The sequence below is a fragment of the Pleuronectes platessa genome, chromosome 8 (assembly GCF_947347685.1).
Source record: "Pleuronectes platessa chromosome 8, fPlePla1.1, whole genome shotgun sequence".
Lineage (NCBI taxonomy): Eukaryota > Metazoa > Chordata > Actinopteri > Pleuronectiformes > Pleuronectidae > Pleuronectes > Pleuronectes platessa.
The window spans coordinates 21,922,466-21,945,523 of record NC_070633.1 but is presented as its reverse complement, the minus strand read 5'-3'; the positions used below and the strand labels follow the sequence as shown (position 1 = coordinate 21,945,523).

The 23,058-nt window shown below is 42.1% G+C and overlaps 1 protein-coding gene across 6 annotated transcripts in view; it reads left to right on the top strand.

The window, feature by feature from the left end:
• Positions 1-23,058, top strand: part of diaph2 (diaphanous-related formin 2) — a 341,319-nt gene that overhangs the window by 109,852 nt on the left and 208,409 nt on the right. For all 6 annotated transcript variants that reach the window (XM_053428116.1, XM_053428115.1, XM_053428117.1 and 3 more), the window contains 7 exons: positions 1,752-1,862; positions 3,316-3,428; positions 7,136-7,252; positions 11,738-11,856; positions 12,899-12,963; positions 13,758-13,862; positions 20,869-21,231. In XM_053428116.1, coding sequence (XP_053284091.1) covers positions 1,752-1,862; positions 3,316-3,428; positions 7,136-7,252; positions 11,738-11,856; positions 12,899-12,963; positions 13,758-13,862; positions 20,869-21,231 — 993 coding nt within the window. The remainder of the gene's footprint in view (positions 1-1,751; positions 1,863-3,315; positions 3,429-7,135; positions 7,253-11,737; positions 11,857-12,898; positions 12,964-13,757; positions 13,863-20,868; positions 21,232-23,058) is intronic.

Below are 23,058 nucleotides of genomic sequence, written 5' to 3'. Positions count from 1 at the left end.
CTAATTGTGTAGTAAATTAAAATGGCTTGTTGATGCGGGTGGGGGGGGGGGGGGGGGGGGGGCTCAAGGAAATAAATTGACTTTTTATCCAAAACCTGTGATGGGCTGTAGAACGACACTTTGTTAATGTGATTAAATTGTGTTTTGCTGTAGTTCGGGCTGCGCTCGTCTGCTGAGCACGAGAGAAACTCAACGTTGTTGTTGAAACTCGTCCCAGCCGTGCCACTTTTAATTACGATATTTAGACCCCCCCCCCATGGCGGCACTCTGTAAACCTGACACAACTTATGTCCCCAACCCAACCACTTCCCCCTCCACAATACATGGCTGAAGTATGTTTGAGGGGCTTGATGTAAGCATCCCTCTGTATGCAGGAGAAGAGAAAGAATTTTTCATGAGCTCCACGGCTTTCTTCACTCACAGAAATCCTGTGAAGATTTGGTGGAGCTTCTTTTATGTATCTGGCCTCTGTTGGAGACAGCGCTATGTGTCAATGCACAGATCTTGCTTAGAGGCCCTCAAGCTTTTCTGGAACACGGGGACGTCTGCCATGTTTTGGGAGGCAGACACTGGTACCACATGCAGCGTGGTGCTGCATCCTTTACTGTAACAAGCTTTCCCAAGAGACCAGGCAGTATCCTATATCCGTATCGCATATCATCATAATTTTCACCTCCATATCTGGCAAACAAAATGTTCATTGTTCTGCTACAATTTCAGGGAAACCGTAAAAAACCAAGCAGCTTTATTTGATTGTGTCTCTAATAAACAAGAAGAGTGCATATCGCTGCCAAGACCCAACAGTCCCCTTAATTCAGACATGCCGCACCACATTGTTCACACTCGTGGATATCAGATCCTTAAATATGCCAGATTTCTTCATTTTCTCCGTGAATTATTCCCTGAGAAATAGGAGAAAATAACCAAAAAAACAGCCCATCTAAAATCCGCAACGCAAACAAACCCCTGAGGTTTACTTAGCAGAAAAGATGGAAAATGATTTAAGTTGTTATGAATTAAACAGAACTTTAAACAGTATAATTTTTTTAATTAAAAGTATTCTGCTCAATATATTTAGAAGAAATTTCTTCATTATACTGCTTTTCTGCATTTAGTTTTCCTCATGCAGATCTTTCTGCTGTGATTGAGGTGAAACTGTCGAAAGGTTTGATAACAAATTCTAACCCTGAAAGAATAAAACTTAGTCAGGAAACAGCGCCCACCAGGATTGTTGTGGAATCTTATTAATAACACATACGAGCCAGCAGCACTGGGTCAAGGTTCCTGAAGACAACGCTTCACCTCGTCCATGGGAATCCCTCAGCCTCCTATCGATCCTCTGTCCAAGGGGAAACTGTGTTATCCACGGCCTGCTCCCCTGAAACCCCTTTCTGCTCATTATAACTTATCAGCAATTTCCTCTTAACCCCGTCCTACACACCTCGCCCGCACAGGAACACACACACGTACTTGAAAGCTTTTTGCTAACCAATAAATTCATTAATAATACACATAAAGTCAATACACCCAGCGGACCTTCACTGTTTCTCCTCAGCTCCTTTCCCTCCCTTTACCCTTCTAGCCTCTTCATCGCTGTCTCTTTTCTATCGTTTTTTGTTTTGGAAAGGAGATATCTGATTATTCACTCAACAAACTATTAACAATACATTTTTTTGCTTTTGGTAAACTTTATGCACAGGCTTTGCCATAAATATTTACTGTTATTGTGTTTGTGTATGTTTCCACCGCAGGTTGCCTGCATGCAGCTGATCAATGCTCTGGTCACCTCCCCGGACGACCTCGACTTCCGGATACATCTGCGGAACGAGTTCCTGAGATGTGGCCTCAAGAAGATCCTGCCTGTGAGTTGTTAGACTAACAAACAGCAACATGGTTAACTCCTTCACATGCATTAGGAATAATAGGGTTCTTGTCCTGTTCCTGAGATCAACTCTCAATTAGGGTTACTCTGATCAACATATATATATTTTATAGAATTTATACATTGTTCTTCCTCCCGGCTGATTTGCAGTCTCACAGCATAATGCATTAAAGTTTGAATCTTGACTAGTTAGGAGCTCAACGTTGATTAATTCAGACTCGTATAATTTCTTAGGATACATTTAATATATGGTCATACATTTACTGTCATGAGCTTTAAAACTTTAAAGTCTGTGCTTTAGCCTAATTCCGTTCAAATTAAATATTCATACATTCAACCCAAAGAGCAGAGGTGTAAAAATCACAAGCCCCGGAGTCGTCATGTGACACGACTGACATCAATACGGGTCGGGCTTTACAATGCTGATTTAATTGGTAATTGTAATTGCGGTATAACCAGTAGTGGGTCGAGTGTGAGGCCGTGCTCGCACCTCACCGCACAGGTTGAGTCGTCTTGGCATAATTATAAACCATTTTACACATCTTCAGATGAGGCGCAGGCACACGAGCTCCAGCTCATCACTCAAGCTCTCGTTTGTAGCGAGTGGGGTGAGCGTGTCACAGAGCCAGTTGCTAATAAGTCATCCCAGCTGCTCCTGTTGATTATTACTGTCATTACTTTAATTATCTTCAATTCTGCCCCCTGATATGAAAGAGTCTCGGAGTACCGTCATTCATGAATGCCACGTTCCCCCGGTTTTTAATGTCGACATTCAAACTGACACTCTTTCATCTAATTATGAGTTATGCTCAGGAGGAGTCGGTGTAGCTGTTGGCAGGGAGAAGTGGACTCCACTGGAAAGGGGAAGCACAATTTGTTTTGTTCTTATCGTCCTCGATGCATATATTTGCCCTCGCTCTCTTCTCCCTCCCTCGCTCCTTTCTTTTTTTTTCTGTCTGTGCACCTCCCTCGGAACCAGAGCTGCTTAAGACAGATGGCGCACACCAAAAAACAGTGCGGGGTGATTGATACCTGCAGAAATTGGGTTACGTTTGGCCCTGTCTCTGTCTGTAAACTCCTCTGCTGGTGATTCATAGAGAAGTGGTAAAGAGCAGCCCCTGTAGCCCCTGGTGGGTGGAACAGGTGCAGGAATAGTCACTGTCTGGAATACATAGCACCAGGGTTTAGGTCAGTTCCAGCATCACTCTACAGCTGGAACACAGCAACTAATATTCTTGTGCTACATATTTTCAGCATATTTATTTAGTTAATGATTCAAACATATTAAAAGATAGGAATATCACATGTGCATAACAATATCTAGATATTTCCTATAAGGCTCCTTGGCTGTGTTTCATACATCTACATAGCCAGATGACCTTTTGTACAAGTTAACATTCTCAACTCTCTGCCGTGTGTGCAACTCATTTCAGGAACTCAAAGAGACGGAGGAGCTTGACATCCAGCTGAAGGTGTTCAATGAGAACAAGGAGGAGGACTCCATTGAACTCTCCCATCGCCTGGATGACATCCGCGCTGAGATGGAATATCCTTTAGTCCTCCCTTGTGTGAACACACTGATGAATATGCCTGCGGAACTGGCAGGGGGAGATGAGTGTCGATTGTGGGTTTGGTCAAGCTTTGCAGGCTGAAGCCCCTCGTGGCTCGGTTCATTAGAGAGGGATTTGAGGAGCCGCAGCACATTGTCTAGCTCCATCTCCGAGCAGAGTAGTAGGTAAATAACCCCTGTCATCTTAACCTCCCACCCGTTAACTCCTCTTTTTATTTACTCTTCCCATCCTCTTCACTTTTTTATTCTCTGTTAGTATTAGGTCAAGTGGGACTGTACTTAAGAAACATATCAAACCCTCTTATTTTCTTTGTCTTAGCATTTAGTTGTTTATATATTCTCAGCGTGAGGGCCACTTGGAGGGGACTTGCAAATTAAAAGCACTTTATGAAATATATTTAAGTAAGGAAAATTAAATCATAATTTTAGGCAATGCGTCATCTGACAATGGGAATATCAGAAGTTGTCGAGTTATATTGAATTTGTTTAAAGTTTAACAGATAACGAAAAGCCTCATCTTCTGGCACAACAGCAACACATTCTCATACGTATCAGGGCTTTGAAAATAATTGACAGGAAATGGTCTTTTCTGAAGAATTCAACACACAGATTTGGAAGAGATTTCCTCTTGTTGAGGAGGAGGAGATGTCTGCGAGCTTTCCGGAGGTGTCGTAGTTTTATCACGATTTGTGGAACTCAAGCGAGTGCAGGTTGAAATAATCTGACTTTTTATGCTCCGGATTTTACGAGTTTACTCCCATAATCTTACTCTTATCACTCCTCATCTCTGTTCTATTTGGAATGTAAATTTTACCCTCCATTTTTTCTTTTTACCAGTGTCCATTTGACTCCAAAAAATCCAGAGTAAAACTTAACAAGTTGAGCAGTAATTCTGCCCCCGGATGGAAACTTCTTCAAGCCTCCCAGAGAAGAACCCCTTTAATAATTCACAAATCTTCTCTCAGGCTATGTATGGATGTCTGACACTGTGAGCAGACAAAACCAGACGCTGACATTGTTATGCAGATTTCCATTCCCACAACCTTTTCTTTCACCAAATCCCACAGTTCTCGTGAGGGCACAAAGCGCCGCAGTGAGTGACAGTTCCTGTTGACACGTGTAGCTGATGGGAGGAGGTTGTGTATGTGTGCGGAGAGAGAGAGAGGATGGAGAGAGGGAGGGGGAAAAAAAAGTGGACCTGGATTAATGATGTGCTTGAGCAGGTTCACAAATGAGTGGGCCCAGTATTTGTTTCCAAGGACAATGCGGTATTGATCTGTGAGCTCAGAGCATGCTTCGAATGCCTAGGCTACCCTTTGCCTGCACAGCACACACACACAAACACACGCACACACACACACACACACACACACACACACACACACACACACACACACACACACACACACACACACACACATATTGCACAGGTTGTTCTTCTACTACCTGAGCATTGCATATGTGTCTTGTTTCTCCCGGCAGTCTCATGAATATTAACCTGGAGCGGCTGGTATCCTCTGTGTCCGGCCCGGGTCCAGGTGCTGAGGAGGTGACTCCGGGCCACTAATACATATTAATGCGCTGTGGAATGGTGATTGATTGACCCCACCGCTGACTGGCCTACATCACACTTGACTGCCGCTCATGTTTATTCATTATTTGGTGAGAGAGTGTAAAGAGAGACAGAGCGATGGGGGGAGAGAGAGAGAGAGCAGGAGAGAAAGCGAGCTTAGAGGGAGTGTCATCGACTGGATTGGCATTCTACATTAGGTTTATGTCTGCAGCTTAGTGATAGATGAAGCTAGTTGGATACTTTCCCAGTCTGAGCTGCTTCTCATGTCCTCTCAAATGCTGCTGTGGTGAGGCTATAATTGAATCTCACAGGATTTGGTAATTCTCCCAGGCTTCATACTCAGCTAATACAAGGGAGAGGAATGGTACTTTGGAGGAGCCGGTTCTCCCACCCCTCTGTCTCTAAAAATGTGATATGGGATAGGAGTTTAATTACAGACGTTGTGGAAATTAATAGGAAAAGCGTCAAAACCATTATTTTAAAAAATGGATCTGCTCCAAATGAGGCAGTTATCTCGTGTTGCAGTTCAGTGCTGTTTTAAAAACAGAATACTAATCAGAATTATTGATACTCTCATAGAATCATTGTTCCCCAGCTGTGGATGAGAACTGACTAATACTTTTTCAAATAAGCAAAACCTTCAGCTTTACCCTTGAGAACATATTAGTTTCGATTTGTCCTTATCTTTAAACATCAGGTGTTTTGGCTCCATCACATCAGTTAAGCCAGGTAATCAGCCGTGATTCCTCATGAACAAGTTTCAGGTAGAAATACAAATGTTGCTCCGGTGATGTGTTTCAGCCTTAATGTGACTTTAATTCCGTCTAGTTCCTCAAGCTCAGCCACATAAAGATTTGTTTTTACATATTCATTAAAATGACGTTTTCTGTTGCGAAAGCAGAAGGGAGGAGAATCACAACCATATGTTGGCACCGTTTTAAAATGCCACTTTCCAATCATTGTGTAGCACCATGTAAATATTTTAGCACCGATGTCAAGACTCACACTTTGCGTTATGATGGCAATCCGGTTTTCATCTCAGGGAGCTTAACAGGGAGCAGTCTCTTGTTTGTGTTTTTTTTCTGCATCTGTGCACATATCCGAGAGGCTTATTCCACTTTTACACACAAGACGAGTGTCCACAGGGAAATCCTCCTTTTCTCAAGCAAACAAATTAAATAGGCTCCAAATCATTCATTTTCCTGGGTTCTTTACTTAGAGCTTTACTTTAAGAACACTATTAGAAGTTTGAGAATCATGAGGTTATTCTTTTCTGAATTAACTTCCTACTACAAATAATCCATTTACCTAAGAATTTAATATTTAAAATGTGACTCAATAGACATGATTTTCTTCTCCATTACTCCGTCGTTCTTACATTTCAAACACTTTTCTGTTTCTTTGAAGAGGCTTCATTAACAAACGCTTTAGAGAAACCAATCCTCTGCAAATAATCAAGAAATATACATGTAGTGCATAGCGTTCAAACATGGAGGAATAACAAGGCAGTCGGATTTAACATCTCTTTTAGATGTCAGAGCCATCACTGCTTCCTTCTGGGGAAAGCACACGTAAGACACATAATCAATACCTTTTGCAAATTTAATAACATGAATTTTTGCTCCTGACTACATGTCAGTTTCAATCTGAAGACCGAATATCAGCCGTATTTTTTGCCTGCAAATCTTCGGCTCCTCATCATTCTGGCCTCAAACGTTCCACCAGTGGGTTTTTCATGTAATTAATTCCCAGTATCTTAAAAGGTTGGGAGTGACAGGTAAACCAGAGGGAGGATTCTATCTTTTCAATTCCCCTCCTCAAGTTAGCTGTAAGCTCCCCAGAGGGAGCGGATAAGAGGAATCACATCTTCGTTTGCTTTCTCAACAATGACGGCTGTCAGAAGAAGCTGAAGTGAGGAACTGGGGGGGAAAATAAATAAAATGTTAAAAAGAAAAGCAAATGTAATGTTTACAGCAGTGGGATGACCTCAATGAACTCAGAATGTGTGTTTTTAAGAAGTGAAACATAACCACCCACTTGTTTACCCAAAATCTGAAAAAAAGTTAACATCCTGTGGGTGATGTTGTTTTCCTTAACTGTGCTCCTGTACTGATATGAATGAAGTTTACCATCTCCTGTCCAACATGGTGAGAGACACCGGCTCGGAGACGTACTTCCTGTCCATCCTCCAGCACCTATTGCTCATCAGGAATGACTATTACATCAGGTAGGTTGTGTGTGGTTATTATGTCCTGCTCAACTCTGTCATTGTGCATGTTCAGTCATATCTATATCTTTTATAATTATTTGTTCTGTGTCTTTCCTTGGGTATGAAACACCTCATACATATCTCTGATCTTATTTGTTCTTTACATGAACTAGTTCATGACTCAGTGGGTCCTACTGGCTTTGACCCACATAGCTAGGACAGTAGAAGTAGAGTTTAATATACATGTAAGTAGATTAATCCTCACAACAGTAAGAGGCCTATTAACAGGGTTTCCTCAGGGTCAGACATTCGATAATTTGAATTTGAGGCCTTAAGATGTTTTAAATGTGTTAAAATATTGGAAACTAGTTCTTAAATGCTTGAAGGTAGGTTCGGTTAGGTCATAGTTGCTGATGTTTCTAACAATTCAGATTTGAACACACTGAAGTAAAGCTATAAACAAGACTCAAGTGGAACTGACCTACACTTGGTTTTGGCTGTGGGGAAAACAATGGATACCTCATCTCTCTGCCTGTAGAGAAATGTGGTGTTTCCAGGGGTTATTCTCTCTACTTCACCTTTTCTTTAATAACGGGAAAGTAAGACTCCAATATTTCTTCATATCTGTCAAACCTAACATAGGTTTTAAATATCATTGATTATGGTCATAAGAAGGTCATTTAATATGTTGAGCCTGGCAGCAACCCTCTTTGAACCTACTGATATATAACTCTTAATTTAAATTCATATTCATTAATTCAACTTGACATGTAACCTCATTGTTATGAAGATATATTTGTCTTGTGGTCCAAGGAAACGCACATAGGGAGAAAATAAATAAAAGATGATATATGACATATGTAAGAGCAAATAGAGAACTAACCACCCAAGCTCTTATATACGGTATATCTATAATAATAATATAGGCTACATCAGATGAAATGTAAAACCTGGAATACGTCCAACCTATTCATTAGTAGTTAAGGCAACACCATCATCATCATCATCATCATCTCCTCCACTTTTAATCACTAAAACCTATCTAATAATTGACCCATCAGCCTTGAACCAGTAGGAGGAAAAACAGTTGGATATGACACCACGATTATTAGGTCGTTTTTATTCTGCAGCTCCTGACTCCCCTTGGTAGAGTTGAAAATTATTAAGAAGTTATATAAAGTCACTTCGTACTCCATCTTATATTCTTACCTGTGTGTTAAAACTAGCCCAGATGTATTTGATCTGTTTCCAGTAAAGTGGAGACACCAGATCAGAGTGAGGATGTTATTGGGATTAATCAATCATCTCAAAGTGTTAAAGTGTCGACTTTCTATGAGGAGCAGAGAGATCGCTCATCGACAGGAGGGCTGCCACTCCTCTGAATAGTAATGACACTGATGAATTTACTGCTGTGTTAGGCCTTTTCTCAGGAACAAGTTTTAAAAAGGGAAAGTTGGATGTCGAGAAGGGAGGATGAGAGGAAGAAGATGAATTTACCATAGACAAGTTGCTGTTCCCTTGGAGTTATGAATAATGTATCCCTCATCTACTCGGAAGAAGCGAGAAATAGAATTCACATTAATCGGCGAGTACAGCCACGTCCACCTCGGCTCCAGTCTCCATGTACCCCCCTCTGCACGCCGGCAATAAGAAGGCATCAGCACCACAGCTCTCAAAAGAACTGATGGTCTTTTTAAAGATATGTTTTGAAAATATCTTGTTTTTTTTTCCTTTGGCCTCCATCACAAACACAAGGACACACACACACATGTGCACACACAACACATCCGGCAGACATTCTGGCTACAGTGTGCTCTTCCCGTTCCATCATCGCTGTGGAGTGGATGATAATGATGATGTACTACAGTACACACAGCTATTCAAATGGATTTTTGGTTTCCGGTCTTTTAAAGTTACCATTTCTTTTTGTTCCATGTTCTGGTTCAAATTGGGTGAATGTAAAACATAAATACAGTATTTGCACAACACAAGAGAACAAACACAGTGGGAGGTCAGACGACGCGTGGTTCCAGTAGAAGTGCTTTAATGGTGGCAGTCGTAGGTTGATTATATGAAGGTGTGACAGACTTTGGCTTTGTGATCAAAAGAGTGTGTGTGTGTGTGTGTGTGTGTGTGTGTGTGCGTGTGTGTGTGTGTGTGTGTGTGGGCTTCACATACCTGAGGAAATCGACTAAGTTGTTTCTTCGCATTGTGTTTATCGGCCCTGACACTTGACAGCTCGATCCTGTTTCAAATAAAAGTCGATTAACTGATGATTCTTGTTAAATATTAATAATTAGTGTTTTGATAATAGGATGTCTACGGTGGGCAGACTTCTCAATGGCTTTTGTCTACTGTCGCTCCTCTGAACACAACACAAGTGGGCGCTCTCCCCTCCAGGGCTTGGTTTATTTCTTGATAATTAATCTCTCAGTGCAAGCCTAATGAATGGGAGCACATCAAACCCACCCAGTAAATATAGAGCAGATCTGCTCTTTTTGCAGCCCGGCGATATGGGGATTACACTGGTTATGTGGAGCGGAGCTAGATCAAGTGGCTGCGGCTGTGCTGAACTGCAAGCTATCATTGGAAGAAATGAAGGTGCCAAAGTGAAAGAAGAGGTGGGGAATGATGCAGCGGGTGTGTGTGGGGGGGGGTTATATGCTTGCTTCTGGAGCCCGGCCCTGCCCACTGTGGAGGGGCCTGACAGTTCTGGGTCACACTCTCCATCTCTAGTTATCTCCACCCTGCTCCTATCTGCTCGCTGGTGGCGGATGGAGGACGAAGGGAAAATAGGGCGGCTTATTGAGATAATAATGTGGTGTACATTGGTGACAGTTGTAAGCCGGGTGCCACAGTGCTTAAGCCATGCAGGGTGATGTGTGCGAGCTTTCACCAGCGTGTTCCAGTCGCGAGTGGGCGAATCCGCCGGCTCAGGCTTAATGTATGGTATTTCATGCTTTGAAAAACAGGGGCACCTAAATGCTGATTTCCTTATTTGCTTTGGCTCAGAATGTTGTGTTCTTTCATGTTGCTGTTTGTCACATGATACGGCCTGTCCACCCACAAGGCACCGCCGGAACACAGCCTTTAGTTTGTGGGCAACGGTGAGAGGCAACGACTTAGACACTAATGTTAAATGGGAATAACAACTTGCTGTTCATCACCGGTGTTACTTTTAACGAAGACACATACTTCAGTGTATTTGTTAATTTCCGGTTTGCACAGAGTTAATCCAGTTGGCACTTTATCCACAGTTCTGCTTGCTCAAATCAATCATTTTATTTTGGTCATATTCTGTGCTCCTGTCCCTTTAATGGGTTAAAACAAAAATAGATGATAGCACATGTGTGCAGCTGTACATTTTCTTATGATTTCTGTTGATATCACTTGTTTCCTTGTGAGAGGATATATGCAGAAACAGGAGTTTGCGAGGATATCAATGCTTTCTAATATCCAAAAACGATTTTGTGTGAATTCAGGTGCCAGTGGAATCATACCTGCAGTGTTGTACTGTATATCTGAGCTATTGACAGCTCGCTCTCTAGGAGACGGTTTGCTATTTAAAAAAGCTGCTGTCGAATCAGAAAGCTGTCCCAGCTCCAGCTGCTGATACTGTATTCCTCCTACTGGTAATATATTCATCCCTCTTCTGCAGACTTCACAGCCCTGCTCCAGAATTGCCTGGCCATTAAGCAAATTGGAACAATTAGCTGGTCACGCCCACGTGGAGTTTGTTGTTCCCAGTTTAGGGATTTTTTTTCTTGGATAATTTGTTAGGCATCGTTCAAGAGAATCCTCAAGGGTCAGATCTATCATCTCGGTTTAAATGCATCTTCGCTCTTAAGAGAAACACAAATGAAAACGAGTTGTTTACGTCGCTTATTTAAACATAAACTGTCCGTCAATGTCAGTCTTGGAAAATAATGATTTCTCAGTTTGGAGCTCAGCTTAAGCCGGCTGCGTATTTATTAAATGTCACTTGCAATTTAAGTTGATAATGTTACTGAGAAAAGGTCACGTACCAACCTGTGAGGAGGAGCGGGGCCGATTCCCACCCGGCGACACCAGGCTCTCAGTCACACTCCTAACTGGGTGACATGTTTTCCCGGTCATTTTGCTTTCAATTACACACATTACACTGATTAGATTTACATTTCAGTTTTTATGGTTGCTCTAATTGGCAAAGATGATTGCAAATTAGGCAAGAGGGCAAGCACAGCCTTGGCCACTGTCTGTCACCTTGAAATGGACAGAGGAACACAGACCCGCATCCTGTGTGACTATTAATCTGCATATTTCATGATGGGGGTGAAAGCAAGTGATCAAATTTAATATGGTGTCTATTTTCTCCCGCAGCACCTTTTTTTTCGTCTGGCATTTAGTGACCTCTAGCTCGGATAAGGGAATAATGTGTGGTTAATTAGCCTTGTAGAGTTTGTGTCACTCATATCTCTCGGTGGCTTGTCTAATTGTTCTGCTTTATCTGTCCTCACCCGTCAGGCCTCAGTACTACAAGGTGATAGAAGAATGCGTGTCTCAGGTGGTGCTGCATCGCAGCGGCATGGACCCCGACTTCGGCTACAGCAAAAGATTGGACGTGGACTTCACCCATCTGACTGGTACTTTTTTAATGGATCCATGTTTACTTTAATTTATTTAACTCATGGTGTTTAAGATACGTAAAGAAAATCACCATTTTAATTTACAGACTATCTGCTGCTGGAGTCACACCACTGACATTGTTAAATATGGTTAAAATCCCTCGCTGTTATTCTCATTAACGTCCCAGATCCCCCCCGAGATTCCACTGACAGACACCTGCAGTGGTTTGACATATAAGATGGGGGGGTCACCCATTCGTTAACAGTATATTATATCTGATAAATACGACTTGGGTAAACTCAGCATCATTTCAAACTTTGCTTTTCTTCGCCGGGGGTTATTTGTCAGCTGTGTTCCTGGAATCATACAGAGAACATCTATTATCACTGAATTACTAAAGGGAAAAAATAAAGATTCAAACTGAGAAATGAAATAAATAACACCAGTGTGTCTCAGTGTTGTGTCACTAACAGATCTGTGACTTGCCAACAAAGGGTCATTAAAAGTTTCTAGACCTATCCACAGAGATCTGATGCAGTATTAAATAAGGTTTCTCACTGACTCTGCCAAGGTCTAATCAGCTGTTGCAACAAAAACTTCCCGGGGTGTGTTTTGTTAAATTCTTACCACGGGTATATTTGTGACAGTTTTTTTTTCACATTTTGTGTCATGTAACGTGTGATCTAACAACAATTTACACTTGCTCTGTCCTGAAAACAATTAATCAGTCAAACCGCATAAATTGAAACACACACATAACATTTAGAAAACAAAGTAAAAGGTTTGATTTGGTCCAACTGCACACAACCTTCACATAACCCACTTAGCATTCTTAGGTGCGCTGAAGGGCACTCCTGATGCATGACACTTTTTAAGACCATCTCAAGTTGTAAACACCTAATGGACAATTTTTTTTAAAGATAGAATTAATGATCACACAAGCCCCCTAATGTGCTTTGAAAACAAGACGCGGGTCTAAGTGTAAATCTCAGCCGTGGAGCTTCCCGCCCAGAGACGACTTTGAAGCGTCTCGTGACCGTTGCCGTCTTGTTTTTCCAGATCAGTGCGTGGACAAAGCCAAAGTTGACGAGAGTGAGCAGAAAGCGGCCGAGTTCTCTAAAAAGGTGAGACATTAATCACTCCGGCAGCGCCCTCTGGTTGGCCGCCTCCCATCAGGCACGCTTTTTCTTTTTTTTTTTTCTCCCTCCGAGCTCCCAGACAAGCTATTGATCGGCCATGCCCTGATCGATACCCGGCTGTGACGCTACATGATCCGTATCAGCATTACAAGAATCAATGGCGATGTTGTGATGTATACTTATTTGTGCACAGTGTCATGACAGAGTTAAGTTATGTGCAGGCTGTTTTCGGTCGAGTTCTACAATTCAACGTGTCCCTTTGAGGATGTCTCACTTTAACTTACATTTTTCTTATAATATAGTTCAACTTAACCCTTTGTTCCAGGAAAGACTTTACTCTGAACATAGTGTGTGTAATATTGAAATGTATCTTAAAGAGCCTCCCTGTCACCCCATGGGGACACCAGGGGGGTCCTGGCTATGTTGTTTTCTTAAGAGTCCTGTCCCACCGGCCTGCTACACCCCGCTGCGCCAGTGAAATCATCGTAGTGACATGGCTTGGTTTCTGCAAAAGGTTAAATCCATCAACATACATGAAGCCAGGCCTGAAACAGAGACAAAGGACAACAGGGCTCGAGGGCCACGAGGGCTATGAATAGAAATTGGCCAGAGAGTGTAAGACAGCATGTTTTTGGTGTCTGTTGATGCGCCCTGTGGCCATTCTCTGGAGACATCCTGCCGCTCACCAACCTGCGTGTGTGTGTGTGTGTGTGTGTTTGCAGCTGTGTGCTCATGTTTGTTATCTGCACATAGACATACTTGTGTCTCTTTTCTTTCAGTTTGATGAGGAGTTCAGCGCACGGCAGGAGGCCCAGGCAGAGGCTCAAAAGAAGGAAGAGAGAATCAAAGAGTTGGAGGGGAAGATCCAGGCCCTGGAGTCCCAGGTAACTCCATGAAGAGAAATAACACTGCTCTGCAAAACAGCGTGTGCATTTCCCCAGAGATCTCTTATGCTGTATGTTTCCCAAAAAAGAATCAAAAAGGAAGAAAGTGAAAGAGGCGGATATCTAGACACACTTTTAATCAATTTGATAAAAAAGTTTCATTTTCAAATTCAAAAATGCAGAAAGAGAATGTTTGGCTTCCAATCACAGCTGTGCAAAGTAATGGCGCCACTCAGAAACGTCTGATTTGGTCAGAAGGATACCTTTCTGCTCCACTTACACACGTGGTGCTGCGGTAAATGGGAGTTATCCTCCGTGCAAGAACATTTGATTTAATAAAGGGTCAATCTCTTTCTTAAGTTGTAGCTCTTTATATGGGCAGATTGCTCTATTGAAGCTTTTCCTATGTAATTCTACCATCACAGAGATGGATTGCGTTTCTTTTCCTGGCCTCCGACTCATTTTTTCCCAGGCAAAACCCTCCATTTTGAGCTCAGAAAACGACTGCTATTTCCCCCTTAACCCAATTCCAAACACTTTAGCACTGCCTTGGGACAGAAGGGCAGTTTGCCTCCATGCTTAGGGAATTTAATATAAACCACCATTGAAAGATGGTATAGCTACATCTATATTAGAAATTGCTTTTCCTTTCGAGCATTCCTCTCTGGTTGCTTATATTAGCACTCACCGGCTGACGAATTGCGCCTAATGTGTTCCAAGCATCACCCAGGTGTTCTCTGAGCTGTGTTTTTACTGTTGCCTCAGTTCTCTTGCAGCCGCTCTTTGGTATTCCTGAGTGCTCTGTGGCCGCTTGTTTCCTGCGTTTGTCCCCGATTACCGCCTTCCCATTTTAATGAGACCATCAGAAAAGCCTCTCCGCACTTTCTCCAGCTGCTTGTCCTCTTTCTCCGTCGCTCTCTCCTTCCACTTTCTGTCAGAAACGAGTGCATCAGACTGTGTTACCTTTGCTTGGCCTCTTTTTTCTTAGTTTGAGCTTCTTCTTTTTTTACCTTGTTTCCAAGTTGCTCTTGCCTATCACACACCTTCCCCCTCACCCTCCCCTGGCAGCCCCTTGTCTTTTGAAGACTGACTGACTGTGGTGCATTAACAGGTAGTGTGGAGCAGAGAGGCCCCGGAGAGTCGAACCCTCTCTTCCTCTGTTTGTCTCGATGCTCCTTCAGAGAGCGATTAAAGATGGAGAGCTGCACATCAACAGACATGAACCTCAACAGGAGAACATGTCATCTGTTTGACTCAAACCTGCAGGAATGTGGCCATAACAAATACAAACATATCGCAATTGTATATTGACAAAACATATTTACAGTAAATAAAGTAATTGCAGTACTTACTATTGAACATAGATATAGAACTTAACTATCAACCTTGCTTTTTAATTTAATTTTCGCTCAGAGTCGATCATCTCAAGTATGTGAGTGTTTCATTAACAATCTAGAATCACCTCCTGTTTTCTGGGGGCAGGTGTTCACACTGAACATAGATTTGCCTCCTGAAGCAGTGCGACACAACAACGGTGTCGTCCTCCCAGACGGTTGTGATTCTGCCACTTCGAGAAGACTCAGCTGAAAGAGTGTGTTTTTGCAACCTAAGCCACGTTTGACACAGTGCTGTAGAAAGCCATTAACTCCGAGAGTGTGGAACCTTTAAATCGCTGTGAGGACACACGTTCACTTTGTCCGTCAGAGCCGCCGTCTTGTCACCGCTGTTTTTGCTGAATTTGAATGAAGTGGGAGCTAACCATAACCTTTCATCCCCCCCCCCCCCCCCGCCTGGATTCCTGTTAGATATTAAAACACCTCGCATGCCTGAGTCGCTCCCTTTTCACCTTGTTTGTGAACCAACACATTTAATGAGAGTCTTTCTCCGGGAACTTTGGCATTGTAACAAGCAGCCCTGTTTGATGTGTCTGTTTGATTATCCTCCCGATTGATTTGAGTGGAGGTGCTGCCTGTAAACACCAACAAAGGGACAGAAATCACAACAAGTGGAAATCATCCATCCTTCTCCAAACCTTTTGCTTGCAACCACACTAGGCAACAAAAAAAATAAAAAAAATAAAGGGGGAAGTTATTCATTGAATTGGCTGTGGATGTGATGAATAATGTAGCACTGCAGTGGTACATGGGAGCACTCTGCGCCATCCCATTAATAGGTTTTAACAACCTGGCGGTCTTGTAGCTGACCCAGCTCGGCCCCAAGAGGAGCTGTAGGTGTAGTCCACCACTTTCTCTCTCTTCCACTGCCAGGCTGCCTTCCATCGTGGCTGATTATGGAATTTGACTCAACTGATAATGACAGCGGGAACTCACCATGTAGTCACTGTTACAACGTGTGCTTCTTTTTTTTTTTTTGCTGTTATGAAACGGAGCCAATTCAGTTTCTTAGCTAAGAGCACACATTCACTGTCATGGTGAATGGTGGTTTGCAGAGCTGGACTCAGGAGGCGGGCCGGGCTCTGTGCTATAGAAGCCGTGGATCTCTCTGGTTTGTCTTGACAATGTAATCCTCGCAGACTTCTAACTATTAATCCCAGAGGATGAAAGATAAAGTAAAACTTCCCTTTGCCTTAAATATTGCACTCTAATTCTGTTTCCTAAAAATTCGTGCAAAAATGAAAGTTATTTTATAACTCGCCCCACTAAAGGATTTCATCCCCCTTTTCCATTTTACCCATTCAATATTTACCTATCTACAGTCTATAGTAAGAGGTGGTCTGTAGGAGTGACTCCATGAAGAAATCTCTCATTTCAGTGCCTGAGGATTACTCTCCCTTTCCCATGCTTTTTTCGGCAAGGTTGCACTCAGTGAAATATCAAAGCAAAATGCGTGCATTTCTAAAACAAAGGCTGCACAGTGAGATCGATGCCCATCACACATCTGAGAGTTAAGCTGGATGTGATTTTCGATGCCAAAAAGGAAGTAAAAGGCAGGGAAATGGAGAAAAGGGTTTGAAGGTGCACCGACTGTCAGTGCTGCTGCTCCTTGTTCCTTTCATGCTGCCGTCAGAGCTTCACACTGATTTCCTTTTGAAGATAGATTACATCTTGTTTTAGGTGTAAGAGTACAGTTCCTTTTGCACATCAAATAACTCATTCACACTAAATGGGGGAATGACGCTGTCCGACCATTTCTCATGTGTGAGGAACATCCTCTTTCCCCTGATTCTCTTTCCTGCCTTTTTTCTGTTTGGTGTGAGTTATGCATCTGTACCTGTTGTAGGGAAATCGTGTTCCTTCTCTTCTCTGTCTATCTAACCCCCCCCCCCCCCCCCCCTTTTTCCTCTCTGCTGCCCTATGTGTCTTCTGTGATGTGTGTTCCTGTGTGTGTTTGTATGTGTGTGCGTGTGTTTGTGTTGTATCTGCACAGTTAACTAGTGAAAAAGACAAGCTCACAGAGGCTCAGAGACTCATCAGGGAATCTGAAGCCAAGGTGGGTGTCCTCTTTGCATGCACGGCCCTGGATGTTGCCCCCCCCTTTTATCACCTGGAAATAAGTCATATGTGGAAAAGAGTTGTGTTGCTAAAAAGTTTTGTTAGAGAAAAAGATGATGTAACTTATCTCCGTTCTCTCTGCATGTTTTAAACTTCAATTTCTCTAAATTGAAGTGACATTCTGTACGAACTGACAAGCAATGTCTCTTATCATAATTTCTATTACACATCTTGATGCCATGCTTTATCTTTTGAAATGACTCATTCACAGAGACAGATTTAAAACGTCCATATAGCTACCTCCATTATTCCGTTTAGCTTAATAATGGAGCCGTTCCCAGGTTTGATAAACTGTACTAGGTTTTTAAACTAAAAGCAATTATTGCTTGTTAAATGCAAATTTCCTAAGTAAACACTTTGTGATTGAATTCCTCCATCAGAGATGAGATTTAATCACACAATGTTCAGAGTTGATTATCTTCCATGCTGACCTCCTCATGGAGTCCAGAAGACTATGAATCTAATTTTGTCAGATTGTATTTTATCCCGCTCCAGATGGGCTCTGCAAAAAGTCACATGATGGAAAAATTATTTTAAGGACATTCACAACCTGGTCAGAGACACACAGTAAAAATATGTTGGATCATGTACATATTATAAAAAAAACACAGGAAACTAATTCAGGGATCTTAAATCTCATAAGTCATTGTGTACGGTAGTTTGTAAATACAGTATTTGTCTTATTTCAATATGTCTCTACAGATATATTTATTAGTAACTTTCATATGATAAATGTTATTGCAATATCCCACCTACAGTGGAAATATAAAGTAGTTTAACCCCTAAACATTTTCTAAATTTATATACAACATTTATATCAAATATGATCGGAGCTTTAGCTAAATAACAATAACAGACACATAACTACTTTTGTGCATAGTGAATATATCATTCCAGCTTTCATTAAGTAAGTGGGAAAAGTATGTGAACCCCTCAGCCAATGAGATGTACAGATGCTCACTGGATTCAACAGTTTTCAAACCTAGAGTCCAACCAATGAAACAAGACCGGAGGTGTGTGCTACATTTACCTGGAAGGACAAAGAAACACTTGAACATTTGGACTTTGTAGCCTGCAATTGTGAATAGAGTCAAATACTACATCATTAGACATGATGTAGTATTGTGGCTACTTGCCCAGTTCTGATCCTGATATTGATTCTAAAATGACTCCACAAGCACAATGCAGAGTATTCAAAGTAAAAAAAAATATGTCAAGATTAAGAAGGTAAAGGCTTAAAGGAATCGTCTCTGTCGACTTTGCACAGATCACTGAACAGTCATGGTCTCCATGGCAGGAGGCTGCTGTTCTCCCAAGGAAAACATCACACTGCCTGAAGTTAGCCAAAGACCATCTTGACTCTCAAACACTATTGGGAGAATGTTGTGTGGGCTGATGAAACTAAGGTTGCGTTGCTGGGAAAGAACAGCCTGTACTACATACGGCATGAATTGGGCATCGCAAACCAACATGAAATCTTCCTCCTAGTGCTGAAGTACAGACGCTGGGATGTCTTGATTTGAGCCTGGACAGCTCGTGGTGATTCAGCAGGAAATTAATTCCAAAGATTATCCAAGTGTCGGACAAGATAATGTCGGGGTGAAGCTCAGGAGAAGATTAAGTGACACAGCAGGACAATGACCCTAAACATCCAAATAGATCTACTGCAGAGTGACTTCAAACAAAGCAGAACCAGTTGTCAGAGCCTTGAGCTCGGCCTAACTGAGCGGCTGAGGAATTACCTCCAGTGGAAGGTCCACCAGGCATCCTGAGAATATCCCTGAGCTGAGGCAGTCCTGTGAGGAACAATGGTGAAAAGTTCCTCCTGGAAGTTTCTCTATGGTCTGATCTGCCAGCAGTTGTTTGGAGTCATTACTGCTAAAGGTGTCCGATCAGTTAATAAATCCAAGGGCTCCCTTACTTTTCCCCTAACTCTGAGAACAGGTGTGTTCAGTAAAGACACACAATAATACACTTGTTTTTGTGTTATCAGTCTACATTTGTAAATTAGAGAAGATAGTATTTTAAAGTGAAAAGAACTAAGGGGTTCTTACTTTTCCTTGCCACTGCTCACACTAGTTCAGAGCCAGAAAATGACAACTCCATTGTTGTGACACTTGCAAAGACACGTGCACAGGTGTGAGACACGGCCCTGAGTGTGATGCTTTTCCCAGATGAACTCCCTCTAGAACGTCCATCACCATTAAATCCATCCTTTTGATTACACAATAATTGATACACTTTACCCTTTATGGATTTCATTTGGGTTTTTGCTTTCATATCTGAGGGAGGAAATACCAGTGGCATGGGTATTGCATCCGAAAGCTTTATTATTAGGGAGATCAGAGAGAGGGATTGAAACTCGGAGGGCCCCTCAGCACGGAAACAACCAGCGCTCTAATTTAGCAGCTAATTTGCTTCCATTCCCTCATATTAATCTTTGAAGAGAAAATGGGCCACGAGGGCTCGAGATTGACAGACATGTAATCATCGGATGTGGATTCTTTCACTAAATGGCTCCGGGGCAATCTGTATTGGACGCTCCTTGCACAACACCTTTTTAATTTCGGCCCTAATAAACAATCCACCGATGCCATTATGTAATGAAGCACTACGTAATGCCTTTAAATATGAAGCCAATCACATTGTACGACCACAATCAAGTGACTAGGGAAATGAGCGTAGTGGGGAAATTGGTTTTAGAAATGAGATGTGCAAGTGGAAATGCTTTTTGGTGAGAACTGGCACCTAATCAGCTCGGAGGATCAAGCCCTGTCTAAACTCGGGTATCTGTAATTGCTGTATTTGCATAACTTTTTCTCTGTGAAACATTTTTTCATTTTAGCATTATCACTATCAAAGACTACCTGTGTATGCAGCAGGTGTGATAGTGCAGACATGTCAAAGGAGTGAACGACTTGGTCTTATCAGTCTCGGGTCTAATTACACCCCTGTCTACTGTTTAATAGCCTGCCACTGTGAGAACTCATGACAAAGACTTGATAGGAAAGCAATGTTCTTATCTTTGTGTTAAAGCAAATTAGAACAGCAGTCGCTTACAGGTTTTCCTCCAAAGTCGAGTCTGGTATTTATTTACATACTGGGATTTAATGAACACAACACATTAGTCTGATTAAGATAATTTCAGTTTTTAATTTTCTTGAATCAGATAAACTATATCAATGATGCAAACATGACCTTTGCCTCCAATAAGGAAGCGTAAACAAACAGGCAGCAGCCGACTTTCCTTTATGAGGATAATTTGACTTTTTGACACCAACTTGAGTTTATAATGTAGTTTTAATATTATCTTTTTTCTTCAAAGGACAAATTCAAAATCAGAAAAAAAGACATAAAAACGAACTGGAGACTAAGAGAAAATATGGTCACAGAAATGTTTCATAAACCTTTAGTGACATTAGACTGAGGTTTGGAGGTTTGATCCACCAATTCATCTGCAGGTCATCATTATTCTTTCCACCCTCTGTTTGCAGATTGCAGCAGGTCCACCTGCGTCAGGAGCAGCACCACCACTAGCAGGGGGGGCAGCAGCTCCACCTCCTCCTCCTCCACCTCCTCCGCCACCTCCACCCGGTGGATGTCCTCCCCCTCCACCACCTCCTCCTCCTCCTTTCGGCCATGCAGGCATTCCACCGCCACCTCCGCCACCTCCTCCTCCAGGTGGAGGACCTCCACCACCCCCAGGTTGTGGGCCCCCGCCACCTCCGCCTTTCTTTGGGGGCCCAGGTGGGCCTCCGCCACCTCCATCATTACCTGTCGTCAAGCTGCCTTATGGGCTGGAGCCCAAAAAGACCTACAAGCCTGAAACAGTGATGAAGCGGGTCAACTGGATCAAGGTACGATTCCCTGTAACACATATTCTCATGTTCACTGATTGAATCGGTTATTTTCATATGAAATATTACACATTGATTTTACAATCACACCTGAAAACACTTTGCTTCAGAGCTTTGGATTTAGAGGATTCTTCGAGTAACCCTGCTCCACACAAAGACGTAAAGTTGATGATCCAAACCAAAAGTGGACCCATTCCAATTCTTTCTGAATGTAGTGAAACAAGGGATCAGCCACGGGCAACAGGTTCCCATTCCCCGCACCCGTTTCAAAGGGATTCAAGAGCAAACTATTTCCACAGCTTCAACGTCCTTGGATTTGCACATTCTCAGTGTAATTGAATGGCTGGGTTCTGGAACTTTCCATCACATTTGAATTTGATTTCAATAGGACATTCTCTTGCATGTGGGCTCTATTTTCCATCATTTATCCATAACCTCAGGAGTTCTTAGCATTAATTCAATGGTTCTTTGCTGATGTTTGTGTGACCTTGCGTTTAAGTGTTCAATTACTGTCAACAACCACAACATCAGGTTAGCTCTTTTGAGATCCTTTTAGTGTTGCACATTATATTTCAAGGTTTTAATGGAATCCAGCCATGTAGGAAACATTTTAATGTGAATATTTCCTTCTGTTGAGGGCCATTACAGTTGTCCCTCAATTTTTTGTCTCTTTTTCCTTAAATAACAGGTAAACAAATTTATACTTTACTCTTGGATTTCTACTTTATATTATTTTTTAAACAGCAGATGACATAAATGAGATAATAAAATGTAGAAATACAAGTCACATTGACAAGCACCATGTTGCACGTCACATTTGCTGTCACCCTAAGGGGACTTTAAAATGTCAGATATGTAATTTAGTAGATACAATAATAAATATATAAATTACAGCTGTATGAAATATAACGCCCATTGTGTGAACAGTTATTCAAACAACCACTTTGTGTTTTACAACCAGGTGGGGGTTCTGTGTGTGTTTGCGCTTTGATATTTTAAATATTATTACTCATTGTCTCGTGCATTGTGTGGATTTGCATGCACAAGTTGTGCGCTTTCTGTCTGGTGCACATGCCCATTGTTTGGGGGAATGTACAGAAACAGGTTAATGTGAAGGTGCGTTAACCTTGTCTCCACAGGAATTGTGGTTTGGCGATGCAAATGAAATTCATAACCACCTGAGGAAAAACAATCTGTGTCTCTTGTGTCGATTAAGTGGGACAAGAGTCGTCCGTCTTATCTGTGCGCAGCAGATGGAAGTATAGCGAGGCCACTAGCAACTGTAATTTGGTTGTGTAAAAAGGAAGGGGATGGGAAAGACATTTTTATACATGCATCCCCTTTATCCAATGCCTCATACATGTCTGGAGTATGAATTACAGGTTTGCCAACATTATGCTGTCATATAGGTAAACACTTATTAGACCAATACGTTTTACAGGCAAGTGAGTGGGTAGATGAACGGTGAATCCTTTGAAGCATCATGCGTACACAGATGATCTCTACTTACATACAAACACACATTCAATCATACACACATGCTTCCACACTGCAGGTGAACGAGCATTTACTCTCCCTGGGAGCAGCTTTCAAATCAGAAAACAGTTTTTTTTCTTCTAACCCTAACCCTAACCCATTTTCAGTTTTAGAATCTCTTCACCAGTCAAGCCAGGGCTGTGGTATAGCTTTGCATTATTATTCATAAACAGTGGAATAATACTCACATGGGGAAAGACCAGCGCAGTTACACACAGTGAGATGTCAACTGTGTTCAAGTGCTATGTGCATTTGAAATCAATTTGTGTTCTTGTTGTAGCACTGCATTCT